The 24,287-nt window shown below is 43.7% G+C and overlaps 1 protein-coding gene and 1 long non-coding RNA gene across 2 annotated transcripts in view; both read right to left on the bottom strand.

Moving 5' to 3' along the window:
- The window catches only part of LOC143809392 (uncharacterized), a 344,523-nt gene that overhangs the window by 200,139 nt on the left and 120,097 nt on the right, over positions 1-24,287 (bottom strand). The gene's annotated exons all lie outside the window — the stretch shown is intronic.
- The window catches only part of LOC143808942 (uncharacterized), a 34,259-nt gene continuing 11,947 nt past the window's right edge, over positions 1,976-24,287 (bottom strand). Inside the window, exon 4 of the mRNA XM_077292120.1 lies at positions 1,976-2,152. Coding sequence (XP_077148235.1) covers positions 1,976-2,152 — 177 coding nt within the window. The remainder of the gene's footprint in view (positions 2,153-24,287) is intronic.

Raw genomic sequence — 24,287 nt, 5'->3', positions numbered from 1 at the left:
AAGTAGCAAAAAAATTCCATAGATCACAAGAAATAATCTTGCCCACTTTCTTCAGTAATCCCTCCACTCCTGAAGAACAGAAATATCACACTCTAGACGTTAAAAGAGTAGTGTTAAAATACATTGAAAGGACCAGCAGCTGGCGACAGAGTAGGGCTCTGTTTATTTCCTTCCAGGGTGACAAGAAGGGTCATGGAGTAACAAAAAGCACCTTATCCCGGTGGATGAGAGAGTCTATCACACTGGCTTATTCCGCGAGGAAAGAAAACCCTCCGGAAGGCATAACGGCACACTCTACCAGAGCGATGGCATCCTCCTGGGCAGAGAGGGGAGACGTCCTGATTGAAACTATATGTAAGGCGGCAACTTGGTCAAATCCTTCTACATTCTATAACCACTATAGGCTAGACCTATCGTCAACTTCTGACCTAGACTTTGGCAGGACTGTCCTCAGCACGGTGGTCCCCTCCCTAGGTGATGGTCTCTGAAAGATCTCCAGTGGGGTGCTGTCGTGGCGAAGAGTAAAAAGCCGGTTTACTCACCGGTAATGCTCTTTTAGTGAGTCCACGACAGCACCCTCTTACATCCCTCCCTAGATTAATATAATACATATTATTGAGTAAAATCCTTTTAATCATAAGCAAATAAGTTTGGAAAATGAAATAAATGATATTTGCCTAATACTGGCGGTCCTTCGGGTACTCTGAAATCAAAACTGAGGAGGAGAGGTGGACCGCCCCCTTTTATTTCTCAATAGGTTTCCTGTTCCTGCGGGGCGGATCCCTCTCTCTCCAGTGGGGTGCTGTCGTGGACTCACTAAAAGAGCATTACCGGTGAGTAATCCGGCTTTTTGTAATTGAAGTTTGCTTTTTAGTATCAGAATTTTATATTTCAAGGATATTTGTTCTTCCTTTATATTAAATTTGGAAAGCCATCTAATCATTTGAGGGTCGAAGTCTTGTTTTCTTAATTTAGTGATGTTAGATGTGATATAACTAGCTGCCTACTTAGACTGAAGGTGTTAATAACAATATTTGGATATTTCCCTACAATATTGTCGATCGTTTAGATTGTGATTACGTATTTTTATGTCATCTAATTATTTTATCCTTATTGTATACCTTTGAGCGTCCCAAATCCTCACCTTACAATGTCCTATCTGATTCTGTATGGTCCTACATTTCTTCTGCAATTCGCAGACACAACGAGACGAACAGCTTGAAGAAAAACTGATATTCTGTTATTGAAGTCCATTCTGAAGTAGCAATAGCAATTTGCTATAACTAATCTTTTTTTTGTTTTCAAGAAATTGGAACCTGTAACCAAATTTACTATTACCTTTTATTTTTATAGCATAGGTGTGTATTTCAATAAACTATTCATTGCATACATTTGTCTGATTTTTTTACTTAATTTGAGTAACACATATGATATGTGTTATATCCAAGACTTCTCCCGAGTTGCACCAATCCTCTGGAATGCTGTTCCCCAAAAAATTAGGTCTAACCACAACTTACATAATTTTAAGGGCTCCCTAAAAGCACATCTGTTTAGGGTGGCCTATCACGTTCCTTAATCAAAATCCTTTGATATATAGTTCATTCTCTAGTTCTCTGATCATAACCCTCTATCAAACTCCATGGCTCCCAAAATCACCACAAATATTTGCTGCCGACTAGCTCATGCAGCTTTTATCTAACCCCCATTTCCTTGTTATGGCTGGACCATTATTGTAAATAAGCATCTGTACTTTGTCACCCCCACCTCATTGCAGATTGTAAGTGTGACACTAGTCACAACCCACGGCTAGGCCGTGAATCAGCGCAGTCAGACGTTCCGGGGTCAATACCAAAAGATCATGTAGTTTGGTATACGAAGTCATAAGTCAGGTCACACTCCAGGGTCCAAATACCAGAGAAATAGTGGATAAGCAAAGGGGCCATAACAAACGGGTAGTCTGAACACGGCCCAAAGGTCAGCAGCGGAATATCAGATGTAAAGGAGCAATAACAAATGGATAATCTGAACATGGTCCAAAGGTCAGCAGCAGAAGAAGATCAGAACTTACAACACAGGGTACAGGCGAACACATCAGAGAGCACAAGCGTAGAACAAGCTTTTGACTGGCAATGATCTGAGCCACACAGGTCACCTAAATAGCAGGGCAATTACCAAGAACATGGAGCACCTGTGGAAATTGTAAAGCGCTGCGGAATATGTTGGTGCTGTATAAATAAAGATTATTATTATTTACATTATTAGGCTATTTCTCTTAACTACAGTATATTTGAATTATGTTTTGGGCTATAGGCTTAAAATTAAATTAATAAAATGTATTAGTGGAGAAATCTTTTTAATACTTAGTCTGGAGCCATTTGAAAGTTGAGTCTATTGTTGTGTTGAAACTAAGATCTAAGCTTTAGCCTTGATAGTCCGGTCTCAACATGGGTTTAAAATCTGGATGCATTACTATTATTAAAGGTGCAACTGAAATAAAAAAACTGTACTCACCCACTGCTTCTATTGAAACCCTAATTCCCCCAACTTTAATCTCTGTCTTCCTCTTCTGCCGTTAGGTCTTAAGTGACCACTGCAGCCGATAAGCATCCAGTGATCAGTTGCAGCCTTGATATTTCTTTGAAGTCGGAAGAGAGACTGTTTGTTCCAGACTGATCAGAATGTCAAGGCTGCAGCTGATCAGTAGCTTCTGATTGGCTGCAGAGGTCACCGGCAGAGGATGCCAGCAGCAGTACAGAAGAGAGGTGGCAGTCTGGTAGGTACACTACTTTTTTTGTTATTACTTTTGCACTTGGTCTCACTAAAAAAATCTTTAAAGATAGTTTACAATCCATTTTAAGAATATTCCAGTTTCAACTAAAAATTATCCTTTTGCATAATGAAGACATTTTAAATGTTACTCAAAACCTATTGTATCAATTGCTTCTCGTTTTCACATTTGTTAATTGCTGCCATTCAATATAAACTAATTTATTTCCGACATACAGTCATAAGAGACACTAAGTACACCCTCTTTATAATCTATGATGACTAAAAATCCGCATGTTAAAACAAAACAAATGGCCTTCAGTAGAGCCTCTTATTGTGAGGATAGGCTTGGACCTTCAGGATAGTCACCAAGTGCCACTCCAGGGCAGTGCCGAGACATGCAGGAGCTGACCTTCAGGACAGAGGCAAAACATAAAGCACAGAGGGCACAGACAGACACATGGCCAAACAGTGCAAGGTCAGGGCAGCACAGGATCAATATGCTAAGCCTGGGGTCAGGCGTAGAGAGATCAGACAAAACGGTAACCGGACAGACAAAATTATAATTTACCTTGACAGGATACTAGAGACGCACTGCAATTAGGAAAATAAGTTCAGGCAAGGTTTGGTATTGGGAGCTGCCTAATATATCCCCTGTGGGCAGGAGATAAGCCAGGGAAGCAAAACGCTGCCTGACGATGGTTAAATTCCTGTAGAGTCTGGCCGCGTCTCTCTATAGCCAGGTGGAGACTCTCCTGAAACAGGGGAATGTAGCAGAGCGGTTAACGCAGTGAGTTGGGCGGCACTAAGAAGTCATACAAGCTACCATCATGACATTAACATTGTTATCTATTTTAATGCTTTCTATTTGTGAATTATCGTTCTCATTGTAGAATGATGCACCCCAAATTGATTGAACCTGGCCATACAAGTCTTCCTAAATTAATGGCCAGCAATAATTGCTTCTCTAAGATCATTGCTTATGTCTTTCCCCCAAAGTTTTGGTTTTACAGATACCTGAATGCTCCAGACCAGCAAACTGCTAAAACTTCTGCTCTTATAGAGGTGGTCACATTTGCTGATGAACAATTAATCAAAAGAAATTGCTTAGAATCACATGTCTGCTATTTACCTTCTTAATTCTTATGGAAGCAATAAGGATGTACTTAATTTTTCACAAACTGCTTCTGCATCTTGACCTAGTTCTTGTTAAATATATTATAAATTGTCATGTGTTGTTGCACATCTGAGGTTGTATTTACCCAATTTAAAGACTTTTTAAGGAAAATATTTTTTTTATATCCTCCTGATATATAAACCATAAAATTCAATGAGTTTTTCTCATGACTGTAAACAAATGTGACCTGGTCATGTGATGAATAAAATGGATCTCATACTTGGAGTCATTTTAATACATAACGATTAGAAAACAAAAAAAATCTAAATCATATACTGAGGCTGCTAAAAATGTATACCGTATATACTCGAGTATAAGCCGACCCGAGTATAAGCCGACCCCCCTAATTTTGCCACAAAAAACTTGGAAAACGTAATGACTCGAGTATAAGCCTAGGGTGGAAAATGCAGCAGCTACCGGTAAATTTCAAAAGTAAAAATAGATACCAATAAAAGTAAAATTAATTGAGACATCAGTAGGTTAAGTGTTTTTGAATATCCATATTGAATCAGGAGCCCCATATAATGCTCCATAAAGTTTGATGGGCCCCATTAGATGCTCCATATTAAAATATGCCCCATATAATCCTGCATAAAGGGTAATAAGGGCCCCATAAGATGCTCCATAGAGATATTTGCCCTATATAGTGCTGCACAAACGTTATGGCCCCATAAGATGCTCCGTACAGTCACTTGCCCCATATATTGCTGCACAAGCGTTATGGCCCCATAAGATGCTCCATACAGACACTTGCCCCATATAATGCTGCACAATCGTTTTGGCCCCATAAGATGCTCCATACAGACACTTGCCCCATATAATGCTGCACAAACGTTATGGCCCCATAAGATGCTCCGTACAGACACTTGCCCCATATAATGCTGCACAAACGTTATGGCACCATAAGATGCTCCACACAGACACTTGCCCCATATAATGCTGCACAATCGTTATGGCCCCATAAGATGCTCCATACAGACACTTGCCCCATATAATGCTGCACAAACGTTATGACCCCATAAGATGCTCCATACAGGCACTTGCCCCATATAATGCTGCACAAACGTTATGGCCCCATAAGATGCTCCATACAGACACTTGCCCCATATAATGCTGCACAAACGTTATGGCCCCATAAGATGCTCCGTACAGTCACTTGCCCCATATAGTGCTGCACAATCGTTATGGCCCCATAAGATGATCCTTACAGTCACTTGCCCCATATAGTGCTGTACAAGCGTTATGGCCCCATAAGATGCTCCATATAGACACATGCCCCATATAATGCTGCACAAACGTTATGGCCCCATAAAATGCTCCATACAGACACTTGCCCCATATAGTGCTGCACAATCGTTATGGCCCCATAAGATGCTCCGTACAGTCACTGCCCCTTATAGTGCTGCACAAACGTTATGGCCCCATAAGATGCTCCATACACACACTTGCCCCATATAGTGCTGCACAATCGTTATGGCCCCATAAGATGCTCCGTACAGTCACTGCCCCATATAATGCTGCACAAACGTTATGGCCCCATAAGATGCTCCATACAGACACTTGCCCCATATAATGCTGCACAATCGTTATGGCCCCATAAGATGCTCCATACAGACACTTGCCCCATATAGTGCTGCACAATCGTTATGTGTTATGATCCTAGTGGCTGAGGATCACAAAACGGACTAGCTAAGTTTATGAACATAGACACAAGCTCTAGGGAGGTGGAAACTGGACTGACCGCAAAACCTGATCCTAACCAACACACTAAAGGTAGCCGGTGAACGTGCCTAAAATCCTGGACGTCTCGACGCAGCCTGAGAAACTATCTACTCCTGGAGGGAAAGTAAGACCTCACTTGCCTCAAGAGAAATCACCCCAAAGATATAGGAAGCCCCCAACAAATAATAACGGTGAGGTAAGGGGAAAACACAAACGTAGAAATGAAAACAGATTCAGCAAATGAGGCCCGCTAATACTAGATAGCAGAAGACAGATAGGGAACTGTGCGGTCAGTAAAAAACCCTATTCAAAATATCCACGCTGGGAATACAAGAACCCCCACACCAACTAACGGTGTGAGGGAAGAAACTCAGCCCCCTAGAGCTACCAGCAAGCAAGGAAATCACATATTAGCAAGCTGGGCAAGAAACAAAAAATAAACCAAGAAACATATGACCACTGATGGTCAAAAAATGAACCAAGCAAAACTTAGCTTCTCTTGAAGAGACTGATAACGAAGGACTGCAGGAGAGCTCCAAAATAGCACTGAAGACATTGACAGCAGGCAACAACTGAGAGTCCAGGTGAACTAAATAGGAAACCAGCTAACAGATAACGAGACAGCTGATCAGCCTCAGACCTGCAGAATGACACAAAGAACCACCAGAGGGAGCCCAAAGACAGCACTCACACAGTACCAGTTGTGACCACAAGAGGGAGCCCAAAAACAGAGTTCACAACAGTTATGGCCCCATAAGATGATCCGTACAGTCACTGCCCTTTATAGTGCTGCACAAACGTTATGGCCCCATAAGATGCTCCGTACAGTCAGTTGCCCCATTATAATGCTGCACAAATGTTATGGCCCCATACAGATGATCCGTACAGTCACTACCCCTTATAGTGCTGCACAATCGTTATGGCCCCATAAGATGCTCCGTACAGTCACTGCCCCTTATAGTGCTGCACAATCGTTATGGCCCCATACAGATGCTCCGTACAGTCACTGCCCCATATGCTTTTGCTGCGATAGAAAAAAAAAAATCACATACTCACCTCTCTTCGCTCAGGACCCCCGGCACTTTCAATATTTACCTACTCCTCGTGCAGCTCTGTCTTCAGCACTGACGTTCAGCAGAGGGCGCGCACTGACTACGTCGCCGCGCCCTCTGACCTGAGCGTCACAGCCAGAGGACGCTGATGATGGAGCCGCACCGGAACGAGGAGCGGTAAATATCGCACAGCGCTGCGCAGCGATGTATACTCACCTACTGCTGGCGCTGTGCAGTCCCTGCTTCTTCCAGCGCTGCATCTTCTTCCTGTATTGAGCGGTCACAGTTACCGCTCATTACCAAAATGAATATGCGGCTCCACCTCTATGGGAGGTGGAGCAGCATATTCATTGCTGTAATGAGCGGGACCATGTGACCACTCAGTACAGGAAGAATATGCAGCGCTGGAAGAAGCAGGGACGCGCAGGGACCGCACCAGCAGTAGGTGAGTATAATTAGATAGCCCCCGCCCCCCCTCCCTTGCCGACCCCCGGGTATGGCTCGAGTATAAGCCGAGAGGGGGACTTTCAGCCCAAAAAAATGGGCTGAAAATCTCGGCTTATACTCGAGTATATACGGTAATTGGTTTTTTTGGTTCACATACATCCATTTTGAATCTGGTTTGAATGGGTAGGCTTTTCCTGGTGTGATGTCTGCTCTAATGTTGGGGACATTTTTTGCCTCCTACATGCAGTAGTTCTGTATACTATACTGTGAGCCAATGAGATGTCTCTTCCTATTATTTATTATCCCCTGAACATTCTTAGCACAGTAATGCTGCAGCTACACATCCCCCCTTTCCCTCCATCTCTACCATTGCATACTATTTACTGTATTACAATAGAATTAATTGAATACTTTTTTAGTTTCAGACCCTGTACAGATAGCTTGCAATCAGAGTAAAGGGGGCTACAGGTTGCAGGGAGTAAAGATATCCCCATTGTTGTTGATAACAATACATATCAGCTCTGTATTTTGTACATAGCTATTCTGAACTTTTTCTTCTTAGTTTTTAATATTTTCCATTATAGTACAAAAAGAATAAAAAAATAAATTGTAAAAGCAAAAAAATTGTGTCTATGGTTCCAAAAGATGTTTCCAAATTGTGAAAAAAAAATGTATCTACGAGTTGGCTATAGCGACAGACAAATAAATGTGACTAGCAAATGTTTCCATTGACATAGGTTTAATATGTTTTAAGAAATTTGCATCATTTGTGTCGATAAATGTTTTGAAATCGTCACATTAAAGTGATAATTACATCCTTATTTTAACACCCTTTAAAAGGTATTAAAAGAAAAATACAAAACAACGAGAAAAACGGACATCACTATTTCCCATCTTCTATTTCTCAAGTTCCTTAAACACAAAAAAAAATAGTTTTCCTCTTGCATGCAAAATTGCACAATGTTTGTGATTGTGGCGCTTCAAATTCAGTTTAGAAATGTAGAGAATAAAGGCAAATAAAAAAAGTTAAGAAATTAATTTAAATATTAATAAAAACTCAATTTAGACACACAATATGGTCCATGGGGCAGTATAACGGCATCTGCACTGATTCTACTGCACAGAATATAAATTTGGCTCTTTACTTTTCCGAACATATTTGCTCATCTCTAGTTCTGATGTCAATGATCTCAGCGACTCTGTAGACCAAACACCCAATCAGAGTCACTGAGCTCACCGATTGGCTGCTACACCGTCTACTTGAGACACATTGGGAACAGCGCCACCACTTGCTGCCAGGAGAAAAAAAAATGTAATTGAAACCACAAGTTAAAGGCATTCTATAAAAAGAAATGTCTTTTTATTTTCCTTTTATCTGTTTTTGAGCAGGTATATGTTGATAAAGCAGCTTGGCTTGAAAAATTAACCTAATAAAACAGCGAAAAGTTCTCTTTGGCTTGCTTTAGACCAATATTTTAGTGTAATAGCTTTGGTGACATTCAGGTTATTTAACCCCTAAAGACGGAGCCCCCTTTTTTGTTTTTGTATTTCTTATTTTCGCTCCCCTTCTTCCTAGAGCCATAACTTTTATATTTTTCCGTCAGTATGGCCATGTGAGGGCTTATTTTTTGCGGGACAAGTTGTGCTTTTGCACGACATTAGTTTTACCATATTGTGTACTCAAAAACAGGAAAAAAATTCAAGTGCAGTGAAATTGCAAAAAAGTGCAACTCAACAACTGTTTTTTTTAATATATTTTTTATTACTAAATGCTAAAACTGACCTGCCATCAGGGCCGCCATTAGGGCATTACAGCCATGACTGGCGTATAGGGCCCGGTGGGCAGAGGGGGCCCGCATCGGGCCCCGTCACATCTACTCACCGGGCCCCCCCTACAGGCGCTGCGGCACGCTATTGAGGTGCGGGCCCACACCCCCACGTCAATAGTTAACAGCTGCCAGCCATTCGGAGGCTGGCAGCTGACTTGAGCCGCAGTGCGCATGTCGCCAGCATCTGACGTCATTGTCAGCCGCCCGTGAGTGCGTGCTTCACCTGCGTGGAGGGAGTGAGCTTCGCCAGGAGTGCGGCCAGGTAGGAAATCGTGCTTTTTTTTTTTTGAGAGGGGCGATCCAGGGGGCCCTGGGGCAGAATGCTGGACACGCTGGGGCAGAGATGCTGGTCACAGGGGCAGAATGCTGGACACACTGGGGCAGAGATGCTGGACACAGGGGCAGAGATGCTGGTCACAGGGGCAGAGATGCTGGACACAGGGGCAGAATGCTGGAAACAGGGGCAGAATGCTGGTCACAGGGGCAGAGATGCTGGTCACAGGGGCAGAGATGCTGGTCACAGGGGCAGAGATGCTGGACACAGGGGCAGAGATGCTGGTCACAGGGGCAGAGATGCTGGACACGGGGGCAGAATGCTGGACACAAGGGCAGAGATGCTGGACACAGGGGCAGAATGCTGGACACAGGGGCAGAATGCTGGACACGGGGGCAGAATGCTGGACACAGGGGCAGAGATGCTGGACACAGGGGCAGAATGCTGGACACAGGGGTAGAATGCTGGACACAAGGGGCAGAATGCTGGACATGAGGGGCAGAATGCTGGACACAAGGGGTAGACCGTGAGACACGGGGGCAGACTGTGAGACACGAGGGGCAGAATGCTGGACACGAGGGGCAGAATGCTGGACACGGGCAGACTGTGAGACACAGGGGCAGACTGTGAGACACGGGGGCAGAATGCTGGACACGGGGAGAATGCTGGACACAAGGGGCAGACTATGAGACACGGGCAGAATGCTGGATACAGGGGCAGAATGCTGGATACAGGGGCAGAATGCTGGACACAGGGACAGAATGCTGGACACAGGGACAGAATGGAGATACAGGGCATGGCTGGAGATACTGGGGGGCATGACTGGAGACAGATGGGCAGAATGGAGACACAGGGGGCATGATTGGAGACATGGGGGCTTTATTGGAGCCATAGGGGGCAGAATGGAGATATGGGCATGATTGGAGAAACGGGGCAGAATGGAGATACACGGTATGATTGGAGACACGGTGCAGGATGAAAGACATGTGGCCATGATTGGAGACAGATGGAGCAGGGTTGGAGACAGATCGTGCAGGATCATGGGGCAGGATGGATACGATGGAGACAGATGGGGCAGGATGGGGAGATCATATGGGGCAGGATGGATACTCATGAGGGCAGGATGGGAGAACATATGGCTGGAGCCAGGAATGAGACACACAGGGCCCAGAATGGGGAATATTATTACCATAGGGGCTAATTAAGGGATATTACTGCAGTCATGTATTAATTTTATTTTTGAGGATACTGTTTTAAATGGGGGGGTGGTCCTGTTACTGTGTAGAGTGACACTATGTCGCCTTTTTTTCTTCATGTGGTGTAATGTAGAAGTTGGAAAAAATTAAGTAATGTGTTCTGCAAGCGGAGCTTGAGATAACTGTGTTATTTCCTGCAGAGACAAGTCCTGGCTGGATGAAGTGATGGCGGTCTGTGCTGGATGAAAGAAGGATTTCACCTAGAGACGTCACTGGTGAGTCAGTGTGCTACCTATACACTGACACTATACATTGTATACTATATACGGAGGTCATGTGTATAATATCACCAGTATAACCTGTACACAGACACTGCATACTAAGTACACATCTCCTGTGTATAATGGCACTGATGGTGATGTTAGTATTGTGGGTTTTTTTTATTACTGATCCGTATTGTATTCAGTCACTATGTGGTGGTAATATGTGGTCTGGTCATGGTCATGGTCATGCGGTGGTATTTGTTCCTTGTATGTGATATTATTCGGTCACTGTTGGTAATATGTGGTCTGGACATGGTGTGGTGGTATTTGTTCCTTGTATGTGATATTATTGGTCATTTTAAAAATTAAAAAATAATTAAAAATATACCTAAATTGTATTGCATATTTTAACAAATATTTAGTAGGTTACAGTAGAGTAGGGCCCAGCCAAAAGTGTCTACCGTGTTATGGTGCTGGCTTAAAAAATCATTTGGCCAAAACAAAAGCTGCTGGCTATATGTGTGATCTGGTGATGGGAACTGTTAATGTGTGATAGGTGAGAAGTGGAGTTTTTCCAAGAGAGAGCGGTGGGCCTGTGGACAGTTCGAGGGGTGGAGGCGGGGCTGGGGTGGAGCCTGGGCGGAGTCTCAAGGGGGCCCCAAAAATTTTGCCAGTATGGGGCCCCGAAATTTCTAGTGGCAGCCCTGCCTGCCATTATGATTCTCCAGGTCATTACAAGTTCATAGACACCAAACATGTCTAGGTTCTTTTTTATTTAGGTAATAAAAAAGAAAACAAAGTTTGTTAAAAAAAATTTGCTTCATTTTCCGAGACCCATAGCTCTCCATTTTTTTATGATCTCGGGGCAGGGTGATTTGCACTTTACATAGAGCCCTGCATATGTACCCCCACGTAGTCCTGCTACACCCACATATGGCCCTGCAACCCCATATGCACCCCCCATATAGTGCTGCAACCCCCATATACATACAGCCCTGAAAATGTACACCCACGCAGGACAGCAACACCATATGTACCCCCACGTAGTCCTGCAACCCTCACATATAGCACTGCATATGTACCCATAGTCCTGCAACCCCATATGTACCCTGCAATACCCCATGTTTACCCCCCACATAGTGCTGCAACCCTCACATAGTCCTGAAATCCCATATTTACCCCAACATAGTGCTGCAACCCCCACTTACAGCCCTGCATATGTACCCCCCACATAGTCCTGCAACCCTGTATATGTACCCCTCACATAGTCCTGCAACCCTGTATATGGACCCCTCACATAGTCCTGCAACCCTGTATATGTACCCCTCACATAGTCCTGCAACCCCATATGAACCCCAACATAGTCCTGTAACCCTCACATAGAGCCCTACATATGTACCCCCACATAGTCCTGCAACCCTCTCATAAAGCACTGCATATGTACACCCACATAGTCCTGCAACCCCATATAGTACCCCACATAGTTCTGCATTGCCACAGCCCTGCAGATGCAACCCCCCCAAAGTCCTGTAACCCTGCATATGTACCCCCCACATAGTGCTGCAACCCTCACATAGTCAGGCATATGACCCACGTAGTCCTGCAACCCCATGTGTACCCCCACATAGTCTTGCAACCTCATATGTACCCCTACGTAGTACTGCAACCCCTACATAGAGCCCCGCATAGTACTACATCATATGTACCCCCCACGTAGTCCTGAAACCCCATATTTACCCCCCAACATTGTGCTGCAAAAAACCTGTGACATTCATGTCTTTAAGCATACATTAGGGAAAAGGGAAAAATAAGCCTAATTTACCGCTGCACTGTCAGCAATGTGGACATGCGGTTGGTGCACAGAATCGTACAGGTCGGCACTCCTGGCAGTACGATGCAAAAAGTGGGGAATGGGGATGAGGATGTTGAACTCCAGCACAAGAAAAATAATTAATATAAATCTAAAAATCACATTTATTGAAATAATTCCATGAAAACGGGAAAAAAAAAAAAACTATACAAAAAAGAACCTTAAAGGGAACCTGTCACCCCCAAAATGGAAGTTGAGCTAAGCCCACCGGCATCAGGGACTTATCTACAGCATTCTGTAATGCTGTAGATAAGCCCTCGATGTATCCTGAAAGATAAGAAAAAGAGGTTAGATTATACTCACCTGGGCGGGCGGTCCGATCCGATGGGTGTCGCGGTCCGGTGTGGGGCCTCCCATCTTCTTACGATGACGTCCTCTACTTGTCTTTACACTGCGGCTGCAGCGCAGGCATGCCCTGTTGAAGGCAGAGCAAAGTACTGCAGTGCGCAGGCACCGGGAAAGGTCAGAGAGACCCGGCGCAGTCCTCATCACTTGGAGGAACAGACGGCATAGCCACCTTATCTGGCATGTCAACCTTCTTCAGCAAAGATACACGAAAAACTGAATTAGTTTTTGAGGACGAAGGAATGTCTAATCTCACCGCTGCCGAGTTGACAATGTGAACCACTTTGAAAGTGGAGCACCCCCAGACGCAGGGCAATGGGGTACTCGGTACCGGGTCCCTCTGTCTCGGTTCTGGGGATGTCAAGGTGGCCCGACCCGGTCCGTGGCCCTGCTAAGGGGCATCCAATTAAAGGTGTAGGTGGTTGTGGTTTAAGTGGTGGTAAATAACGAGGACACAAGGTTGCAGTCTCTTTACCTTTTACTGTAGACTTCGGCATCCACAATCCAGAGCACTGCTAACAGGGCTGGCTGAGACCGGCCGGTCTGAAGGCACATCCAGAGTTCCCTTTGCAGGTGGAAATCAGTAGCCTTCCTACTTGCGCCTGTGTGTTGTAGTACCTACAGTGGGGCAAAAAAGTATTTAGTCAGTCAGCAATAGTGCAAGTTCCACCACTTTAAAAGATGAGAGGCGTCTGTAATTTACATCATAGGTAGACCTCAACTATGGGAGACAAACTGAGAAAAAAAAATCCAGAAAATCACATTGTCTGTTTTTTTATCATTTTATTTGCATTTTATGGTGGAAAATAAGTATTTGGTCAGAAACAAACAATCAAGATTTCTGGCTCTCACAGACCTGTAACTTCTTCTTTAAGAGTCTCCTCTTTCCTCCACTCATTACCTGTAGTAATGGCACCTGTTTAAACTTGTTATCAGTATAAAAAGACACCTGTGCACACCCTCAAACAGTCTGACTCCAAACTCCACTATGGTGAAGACCAAAGAGCTGTCAAAGGACACCAGAAACAAAATTGTAGCCCTGCACCAGGCTGGGAAGACTGAATCTGCAATAGCCAACCAGCTTGGAGTGAAGAAATCAACAGTGGGAGCAATAATTAGAAAATGGAAGACATTCAAGACCACTGATAATCTCCCTCGATCTGGGGCTCCACGCAAAATCCCACCCCGTGGGGTCAGAATGATCACAAGAACGGTGAGCAAAAATCCCAGAACCACGCGGGGGGACCTAGTGAATGAACTGCAGAGAGCTGGGACCAATGTAACAAGGCCTACCATAAGTAACACACTACGCCACCATGGACTCAGATCCTGCAGTGCCAGACGTGTCCCACTGCTTAAGCCAGTACATGTCCGGGCCCGTCTGAAGTTTGCTAGAGAGCATTTGGATGATCCAGAGGAGTTTTGGGAGAATGTCCTATGGTCTGATGAACCCAAACTGGAACTGTTTGGTAGAAACACAACTTGTCGTGTTTGGAGGAAAAAGAATACTGAGTTGCATCCATCAAACACCATACCTACTGTAAAGCATGGTGGTGGAAACATCATGCTTTGGGGCTGTTTCTCTGCAAAGGGGCCAGGACGACTGATCCGGGTACATGAAAGAATGAATGGGGCCATGTATCGTGAGATTTTGAGTGCAAACCTCCTTCCATCAGCAAGGGCATTGAAGATGAAACGTGGCTGGGTCTTTCAACATGACAATGATCCAAAGCACACCGCCAGGGCAACGAAGGAGTGGCTTCGTAAGAAGCATTTCAAGGTCCTGGAGTGGCCTAGCCAGTCTCCAGATCTCAACCCTATAGAAAACCTTTGGAGGGAGTTGAAAGTCCGTGTTGCCAAGCGAAAAGCCAAAAACATCACTGCTCTAGAGGAGATCTGCATGGAGGAATGGGCCAACATACCAACAACAGTGTGTGGCAACCTTGTGAAGACTTACAGAAAACGTTTGACCTCTGTCATTGCCAACAAAGGATATATTACAAAGTATTGAGATGAAATTTTGTTTCTGACCAAATACTTATTTTCCACCATAATATGCAAATAAAATGATAAAAAAATAGACAATGTGATTTTCTGGATTTTTTTTTCACAGTTTGTCTCCCATAGTTGAGGTCTACCTATGATGTAAATTACAGACGCCTCTCATCTTTTTAAGTGGTGGAACTTGCACTATTGCTGACTGACTAAATACTTTTTTGCCCCACTGTATCTGCTGAGCACCATGGGATAGTCCTCACAACTCTTGTATCTGTTTCTGATGTTCTCTCTCTCTGTCCCCCAGTTTGGATAGGACGCACCCGTATGACGGGGGTAGGCCTGGAGCTATTTTATAGGGACCCTAGAGATGCCCCTCTCCCACAATTTGCCTCCGTTGTCTGCTTAGGTGAAAAGGTGATACAGCCAACCTAAAGTCAACTGTCCTGCCGTGATTTAAGTAAAGTGTAGAGCCAGTACTCCCTCGGTATTCCGGCCACCGGCTACGCACCTCAGAAGGATGTTGCCACGATCTTAGGGCACGACTCCTCCCGGTATTATCTCCTTTGTTGCTGTGATCTCGTTTCTCACTTCTCCACAATATACTTCGCTTCCTGTCCTTTCTTAAGATACCGCCGCAATGAAGTGCAGGCGCGGCTCCGTAACGATCTGTCTCTTGCTAGGCCTCTGTCAGGATCCCACCCCTGACAGGGACCCCCCTGAATCTTTCCCCGCAACACCCTCTCTCACTGGATGTTGCCTGGGCAAAACCCAGTCAGCTTTCTCTCTAACTTCCTATCCAACCCCCAGTTTTACCAGAGTGTGAGGAGTGGCCTAATACATAGAACCTTTTGCTCCCCCTGGTGGCCGTAGTGTGAAGTGTAATGTGTGACTGTGATACCTGGTCAGGTGAACTCTTTTAGTGCCATCAGACGTACCATCACTCCCCGTAGCGGCGGAGCAACAATACTGCAACGACCAGGACTCTGGGGCGCCGCAAAAGGTACTACAAACTTCAGTCCCAACTTTTTAGAAGGGATCTTCAAATGCAGATTCCTAGAGGACAACCAAACCATGTCCCCAACAACAAACCTCGCCTCCCTTCTTCTCTTGTCAAAAAATTTCTTAGACCTCCTATTAGCCTGTTTAAGATTATGGCGCACACTGGTCCAAACCCTTTCCAAATTTCCAGAAAAACTCTCCTACTCAGGCACCGCCGCCCCAATCCTAGAAAAAGGACCGAAAGATGGATTCTTCCCAGTACAACAAAAGAAAGGAGAACGCCCAGCCGAAGAAGATGTATTGTTATTGAGAGCAAACTCAGCTAATGGTAGATATTCCGACCACATCTCCTGATTGTCCATTACAAAACATCTCAAAAACTGCTCAACGTCCTGATTCTTCCTCTCGATATGTCCATTGGACTGAGGATGATAGCCCGACGAAAATGACAAATAAACCTTAAGTCTGTCACAAAAGGCACGCCAAAAGCGAGCCACAAACTGTGGTTCCCTATTGGAGACAATGTCCGTGGGAACACCATGGGGTCTGACAATCTCTTTCACAAATGTCCTGGCAAGTGTCTTAGCGCAGGGTAATTTATTGAACGGGACCGGATGACACATCTTACTAAACTGGTCCACTACAACCCAGATAACAGAAAAACCCTCAGAGACCGGCAGGTCGGTGATAAAATCCATTGCAAGATGCGTCCATGGAGAACTGGGAACCTCTAATGGGCAAAGCAACCCTGCCGCCGAAGCATGAGAAGCCTTAGACCTAGCGCGCACGGTACACTGACGCACCCACTTGACAATTTCTCTTAGCCACCCCGGCCACCAGAAACTATGAACGATCGACTTTCTTGTTTCGGCAATCCCTGGGTGACCCGCCACACAAGACTCATGACATTCCGTAAACAAAGCTCTCCTCGGGGCTTTAGGCACAAATAATTTCCCGTACGGAGTGTTAGTTGGTGCCGCATCCTGGGCTTTAAGAATGCTATTTTCCAACTCAGAACCGAATGCTGCCACCACTACACCTCTCTGCAGAATAGATTCTTCCTTTTCAGTATTAACCGCTGGGGAGAAACTTCTAGACAAAGCATCAGCTTTAGCATTTTTTGTCCCAAGGATATATGTCACAGAGAAATGGACCGGGTAAAAAACAGTGCCCACATAGCTTGATGGGCATTTAAATGTTTAGCAGCATACAGATAGATCAGGCTCTTATGATCAGTAAAGACTTGTATAGGATGTCTAGCGCCCTCCAAAAAATGTCTCCAATGCTCAAATAGCCAGCTTAATAGCCAGCAATTCTTGGTTCCCAACATCATAGTTGAGCTCCGCCTCTGAAAATTTCTTAGAAAAGAAAGCACAGGGATGCACCCCATCCTCTCCCTCCTGGGATAGAACAGCCCCCACTCCTATTGATGAGGCGTCCAACTCTACCAGAAAGGGCTTAGTCTCATCTGTCTGGATCAAAACAAAAGCAGAGCTAAACCTCTCCTTGAGATGCTCAAAAGCCTTAACAGCCTCAGGGGACCATTCAACAGTATTGGAACCCTTCTTAGTAAGATCAGTAAGGGGTTTTCTATAATAATTAGCAAAACCCCAAAAATCTCTGAATCGACTTCAAGTATTCAGGTCTAGGCCACTCCATTACTGCCTGAACCTTCACCGGGTCCATCTCAAAACCATCACTGGAAACAAAGTACCCCAAAAAACTAATTTTCTGTACCGCAAACTCGCATTTCTCCAGTTTAGCAAAGAGTGTGTTTTCTCTCAGAATCTGCGGAACCTCACGGACTCTCTGCCAATGCGACTTCAGATCGGGCGAATAGATCAAAATATCATCCAAATAAACAATCACACTCCTACCGATCAACGGCCTCAGGATGTCGTTAATGAAATTTTGAAAGAACGCAGGAGCATTTGTAAGGCCAAAAGGCATAACTAGACACTCAAAATGACCGGCGTATTAAAGGCTGTCTTCCATTCATCACCTTCTTCAACCCGCAGCAAATTATATGCCCCACGGAGATCGATCTTAGAGAACCACTTGGCTCCAACTAATCAGTTAAACAATTCCGGAATTAGCGGCAAGGGGTAAGGATTGCGCACAGTGATCTTATTAATCTCCCTGAAATGCAGACAGGGCCTAGGACCCCCATCTTTTTTTTTTACAAAAAAGAACCCCACAGCCACAGGGGATTTAAAGGGTCTTATATGACTTGCAGCAAGACTAGTCTGTATGTATTCCTTTAAGGCCTTCCTCTCTGGAATCATCAGATTAAATAAACGACTCTTAGGGAGAGTAGCACCTGGGACGAACTCAATAGCGCAAACGTAATCTCTATGAGGTGGTAGAGCTTGTGACTCCACTTCTGAAAATACTTTCCAGAATTCCCGAATGGCTTCAGGTAGCTCATTTTTCACAACAGCAGCAATGTGTATATCACAACATTTCCCATAACACTCCTGACCCCAGGATCTTATCGTACTTGACGACCAATCCAGTACAGGATTGTGCACCTTTAACCAGGGTAACCCCAGGACAACTGGAAAAGGCAATTTATCAAGTACAAACAAATCAAAAGATTCCTGGTGTTCTATATTCACAGTGAGTGGAAACCCGGTGACCTTTCGAGAAACGCACCCATGCTCTAGAGGAGTGTTATCGATCACCACTACAGGAAAAGGGCATGATAAAAGTACAGAATCAATCTTATACTTGTCTAGAAATTGTTGATCAATCAAATTAAGTGCAGAACCACAGTCCACCATCACTTGAAAATCAATCGAATGACCACGACAGGTAGAACCAGAAAAAGAAACTCCAGCCAACAATAAAAATGCAATGCGAAAGGGAGGGTCATTCTGATTGACCTTTTTTTTCTCCTTTCCTTGTCTATGCGTCCTTCACATTGCTTAAAAAAATGGTCAGCCTTACCACAATAAAGGCATAGCCCCTCAGAGAATCTTTTCTGCCTTTCCTGGGAATGAGAGGACTTTGCCCCAATTTGCATCGGCTCCCCACAGTCAATGGGACTCTCCAGCAAAATTGAAACCTTCTCCTCATTCTGTCTGCTTCTTAATCTTCTATCCACCCAGATAGCTAATTGCATAGCAGCCTCAAGCTTAGCAGGTGCAGGATATGCAATGAGCAAATCTTTAACCCTGTCATTCAAACCTGCTAAAATCCGACTCTTGAGTGCTGGATCATTCCAGCTGACCTCTGCAAACCATAGTCTGAACTGGGTACAATATCTCTCAGCGTCGCCAGAACCCTGTTTCAGCGGCCTGAGTTCTGCCTCAGCTGTAGTGACCCGATCAGGATCATCATATAATACCCCCATAGCAAAAAACTCTTCTACTGACATCAAACAAGGGTTATCCGGACGCAATGAAAATGCCCAAACCTGGGGCTCACCTCGCAATAACGACATAATAATCCCCACACACTGTAATTCAGCCCTTGAAGACCTGAGTCTAAGCCGAAAATAAAGTAAACATGCATTTTTAAACGAAAAAAAATTCCTGCTGTTTACCAGAAAAACATTCAGGCAAACCCACCTTAGGTTCTTCAGAGCGGATTCCAGGGCAATTACTCACATGCTGTTGTCAGCTGGCAACTTCTGATGTTAACCCTTGCAGACGCTGAGCAAGATCTTGAACGCTGTTCATATTACAGAAATCTGGGAGGGGTTTTTTTTATACTTCTTTCTGACTGGACAAACTGTTACAGATCTGCAACACAGAACTAAGGTGGAAGGGGAAAAACTGACTCTGCAATAAGACTAGGCTGAAACCCTACAATGGAGTGGGTGACCCATACCTTGCGAATAGACCCACCGACGATCCTAGGTTAATCTCAAGCGAAGACCTATAGATAAGGGGAAGGGGTTCACTAAAAGAACTAAGGACTGGGTACAGAAACGGGTCACCTCCTAGTAGAAAACAAAGAGAAGGCAGCAGAAACCAATAGAAAACAGAAACTAAGGCTAGCAGAACCAAGCTAGAGCTCAAGCAGATAAACACTGTTGTCCAGCAAGGACTGGCAGGCAGGTGCTGGTTAATAAAGAGTGATACAAACACCTGACCCAAGACAAGCCCAGCACCAGAGGAAAAAGACCGGCAGCCAGAACTCCACAAGAAAATGGCGTCACAAACTAAACAGATTCTAACACCTCCTCCCCATTTCCCAGTGTTTGCATCTTTAAACGTACAGACCTTCCTCAGATACACATGGTGATATTAAACAAACTGACATATAACGTTTCGTGTATAAATCTCAGATTATGACATAGGCATAATAAAACATGAAATAAAAGAAAAAGTGTAACAATTAGAGTTGAGCAAAGTGATTTATGGGACCCTGATCCAGCGGCCACCTCAGCAGTACAGAGCTATGCAATCCAACTGCTACCTTGGACTTTTCAATTGGCCACAGGACAGGGGATCCTCAAATCTCTTGGTCAAAGCTAATGACAAAAACATATCGATTGCAGAGAGACACCTGCTGTTGTCACTAAGGGGTTATATAAAAGGAATTGGCTTGAGCTTTGGCGACAGTAGCGAAAGATACCTCGCATTCTTCTCTCTTTGAAAGAAGGTTTTATTGCGCCTCTTATCGGAATCCCATCAGTAAGTGAACTTTCCTGAGTACGTCAATCTTCTGCATCAGTCATTTGTTCCTGGTATGCCTTGCATATCTGCCTACGTTTAGTTGTAATGCCAGTAATGCACTGAATCAGTAAATCATGGTGGCCTCCCAAGGAGTGACTTTATTGACCGAGCTAGCATTTAAGTTAAACTATCCAGTGAGTAACTGTACAACATGAAGGCTACCTATAATGCTTAACCAAAAGGCATTCATTCTTTAAAATGTATTAACTGTACGTATCCTGTATGAAGGTCGACCAGTAATGGAGTGTAGGGAGGTATTACACTTCATTACTTTATAATTAGTCACTGCCAATTGCAAGATCTAGCTATGATAGAGACTGAAACTTACCGGAATGATGTGAAAATCCCCGCACTTCCACATTTTCACCCTCCATATATCTAACAAGAGTGTCTCCTTTAGATTATCACCCTAGAGGTGTTAGCGTTTCCCCAGCCAGAGACTTCTCTGACTTTACTCGATCCCAGAATGGATTAATTATAACATTGTAATCTCCCACCCAAAGCTCAAGTATGTCTGGAAAAGCAACCGCATAATCAAGTATTTGTATGTTGCCACCAACATACAATGCATGTGCAAAATGTTGTAATGCCGGCATATATAGCTGCACTCACAAACGTTTTGTGTTCCATTACGCTATGTCTTTTTACCAACATGTTAACGCATAAAATGAAAAAAAAATTAGAAAATGTAGATATCAAACTAGACAAAACTTAAAATAAAAATTTGACGCAAAACAAAAAAAAGCCCTAAAACAGGAAAAGTTAAACAGAAAATAGGTGCAAATTCAATAAAGAATGGGCCCCGCTTCCCAAAAATGTTTTAGCATGCAAAATAAACATTAGTTTCACTCATTACAATTTAGATTCACCCAGATATTTTGGGATATAATTAAAGGGAATCTGTCAGCAGGTTTTTTGCTACCTTTTCTGAGAGCAGAATGATGTAGGGACAGTGACCCTGATTCCAGTGATGTATCACTTAGTTTACTGGGTGTAGCAGGTAGGATAGAATCACAGTTTTCTTTGCTGCAGATCTAGCAGAGCTCTGAATGCTGAGCTCTGTGTATAACCCCGCCCACATCACTGATTGGCAGCTTTCTGTGTAGATTGTATACCAACAGAAAGCTGCTAATCAGTGATGAGGGCGGAGTTATACAGAGCAGAAGGACTGGATGGCACAAGACACCTAGTCCTGTAGTGATAATCTCCTGGCTAAAAACCTTGATTTTATTGGAACAGCAACACACAGACTAGTAAGTGACACATTGCTGGAATCAGGGTCTCAGCCCTTCAACAATAATGCTGCTCTCAGATGACATAGCAGATATTTGTTAACAGATTCCCTTTAAGTTGTTCTTGCATTCTTTAAACAGGAAGACCCCACAAAATTCAGCAATTAGTCACATCTAAAGACACAAAGGGCATTATCTCATAGAAATTATCTTCAATTTAGGAAGAAGCGAGGAATAATAAATATACTTGTCATTGCTTAATAGTGAGGAAATGGACAATTCCGGAAGAGTTTATAAGATCATGAATAGATTTATAGACAAGATAGGAAGATGGCCTTGTAGATTAGGCCGAGAACAGTTTATAGGCATTTATAGAAGGGTAGAAAACAGTAAATGACATGAGATTGGTTCAATGCACGGCCATAGACAGAAAAATAACATTAATCAGCGCAAAACAGAATGAAAACTGTGGTATCGAAAGCTAAATGCACGAAGCGGAGAAAGAAAATACATTTTTCCTCTGCTGATGAGTCAGTTTCCTGGCGAAAACCTCACCTTAAAGACAATTAGAAGAAAGAAACAAAGAAGCATCCTAAAAAGAGACTTGATGAATAATTATCTGCAGCTTGTGATGTTTTTATACTAGGAAAATAGGAGGCGAAAATTTCTGGGACTGTTCCATTCATCACAATGGGGCCTGCAGAAATCAATGCTGCTAATGTAACCTTATTCACATGTATGGGAAGGATTTGTCAGCACCAAGGAGAACAGCAGGAAACTGAGAGCACAAGATACATGCAAAGAGTGAAGATATCAATTTAAAGGGGTTGTCTGGGATCAGCTGTGTCAATCGGAACTGCTCAGTTACAGAGCTACACAGCGCCGATGACTGCATAGTGGCCGTGGTTGGGTACTGCGCATCTGGCCCCTATTCAAATCAATAGGGAGTGAATACGTAGTACCCAACCGCAGCCACTATTCCATCAATGGAGCTGTGCTCTGCAGCCCAGTAACTGAGCAGTTATGGATGCTGACAACAGGGGGAGCAGCTGATCGGCAGAGGGTGCCGGGAGTCACGACCCCACTAATCATACACTAATGCCCTATCTTACAGATAGCGAAACAATGTTAAATTCCCGGACAACCCCTTTAAACAGCTTTGCTGCCATTTAGACTAGATGTTTAATCTGCTATATATTGAATGATACGATAATGGGTTGGCAGAGAGCAGCAGCGGTGTGGCAATTCCTCAAACCACATGTAATTACACACCACTAATCAAGATCAGCTCCCTGGGGATACTTTTTACAGGCAATTATATACCGTCAGCTAATATTTACCATTATTAGAGGAAAAAAAGTCTGTGGTTACAAGTAATGTTACGCAGCAACTGCGAACTCAAATAAGAGCAATGTAATATACAGTACACTAGATACAAAAAGCCTTGATCCTAATGCGATATTCCCCATGTATATGTGGTCAATAATTAATTCTTTCTAAGGGTTTTACAAAAGGGATATTCATTATGTGTGGAAAAACGGTGATTAATATGGTTCTTTACAGTTAGGGGATTGTGCACAGAACAGTGATTAATATGGTTCTTTACAGTTAGGGAATTGTGCACAGAACGGTGATTAATTTGGTTCTTTACAGTTAGGGAATTGTGCACAGAACGGTGATTAATTTGGTTCATTACAGTTAGAGAATTGTGCACAGAAGGGTGATTAAAATGGTTCATTACAATTAGGGGACTGTGCGCAGAATGATGAATAATATGGTTCTTTACAGTTAGGGAATTGTGCGCAGAACGGTGATTCATATGGTTCATTACAATTAGGGGATTGTGCGCAGAAAGGTGAATAATATGGTTCTTTACAGTTAGGGGATTGTGCACACAATGGTAATTAATATGGTTCTTTACAGTTAGGAGATTGTGCACAGAACGGTGATTAATATGGTTCTTTACAGTTAGGGGATTGTGCGCAGAACGGTGATTAATATGGTTCTTTACAGTTAGGGGATTGTGCGCAGAACGGTGATTAATATGGTTCTTTACAGTTAGGGGATTGTGCACAGAACGGTGATTAATTTGGTTCTTTACAGTTGGGGGATTGTGCACAGAACAGTGATTAATATGGTTCTTTACAGTTAGAGGATTGTGCACACAATGGTAATTAATATGGTTCTTTACAGTTAGGAGATTGTGCACAGAACGGTGATTAATTTGGTTCTTTACAGTTGGGGGATTGTGCACAGAACGGTGATTAATATGGTTCTTTACAGTTAGGTGTTGTGAATTTACCTTTTGGCTCCCTCTAGTGGCTACTAGTGATTTGACTCTGGGTATGTCATTCATCCCTTGTATGCTCACCTGGGTCGTTAGGTCAGGGGTGTTGCTATATAAGCTCCCTGGACCTTCAGTTCAATGCCTG

This window comes from Ranitomeya variabilis, chromosome 2, assembly GCF_051348905.1.
Source record: "Ranitomeya variabilis isolate aRanVar5 chromosome 2, aRanVar5.hap1, whole genome shotgun sequence".
In the NCBI taxonomy this organism is placed as follows: Eukaryota; Metazoa; Chordata; class Amphibia; order Anura; family Dendrobatidae; genus Ranitomeya; species Ranitomeya variabilis.
Note: the sequence above shows the minus strand (reverse complement) of the source record. Positions and strands in the feature narration are given on the sequence as shown.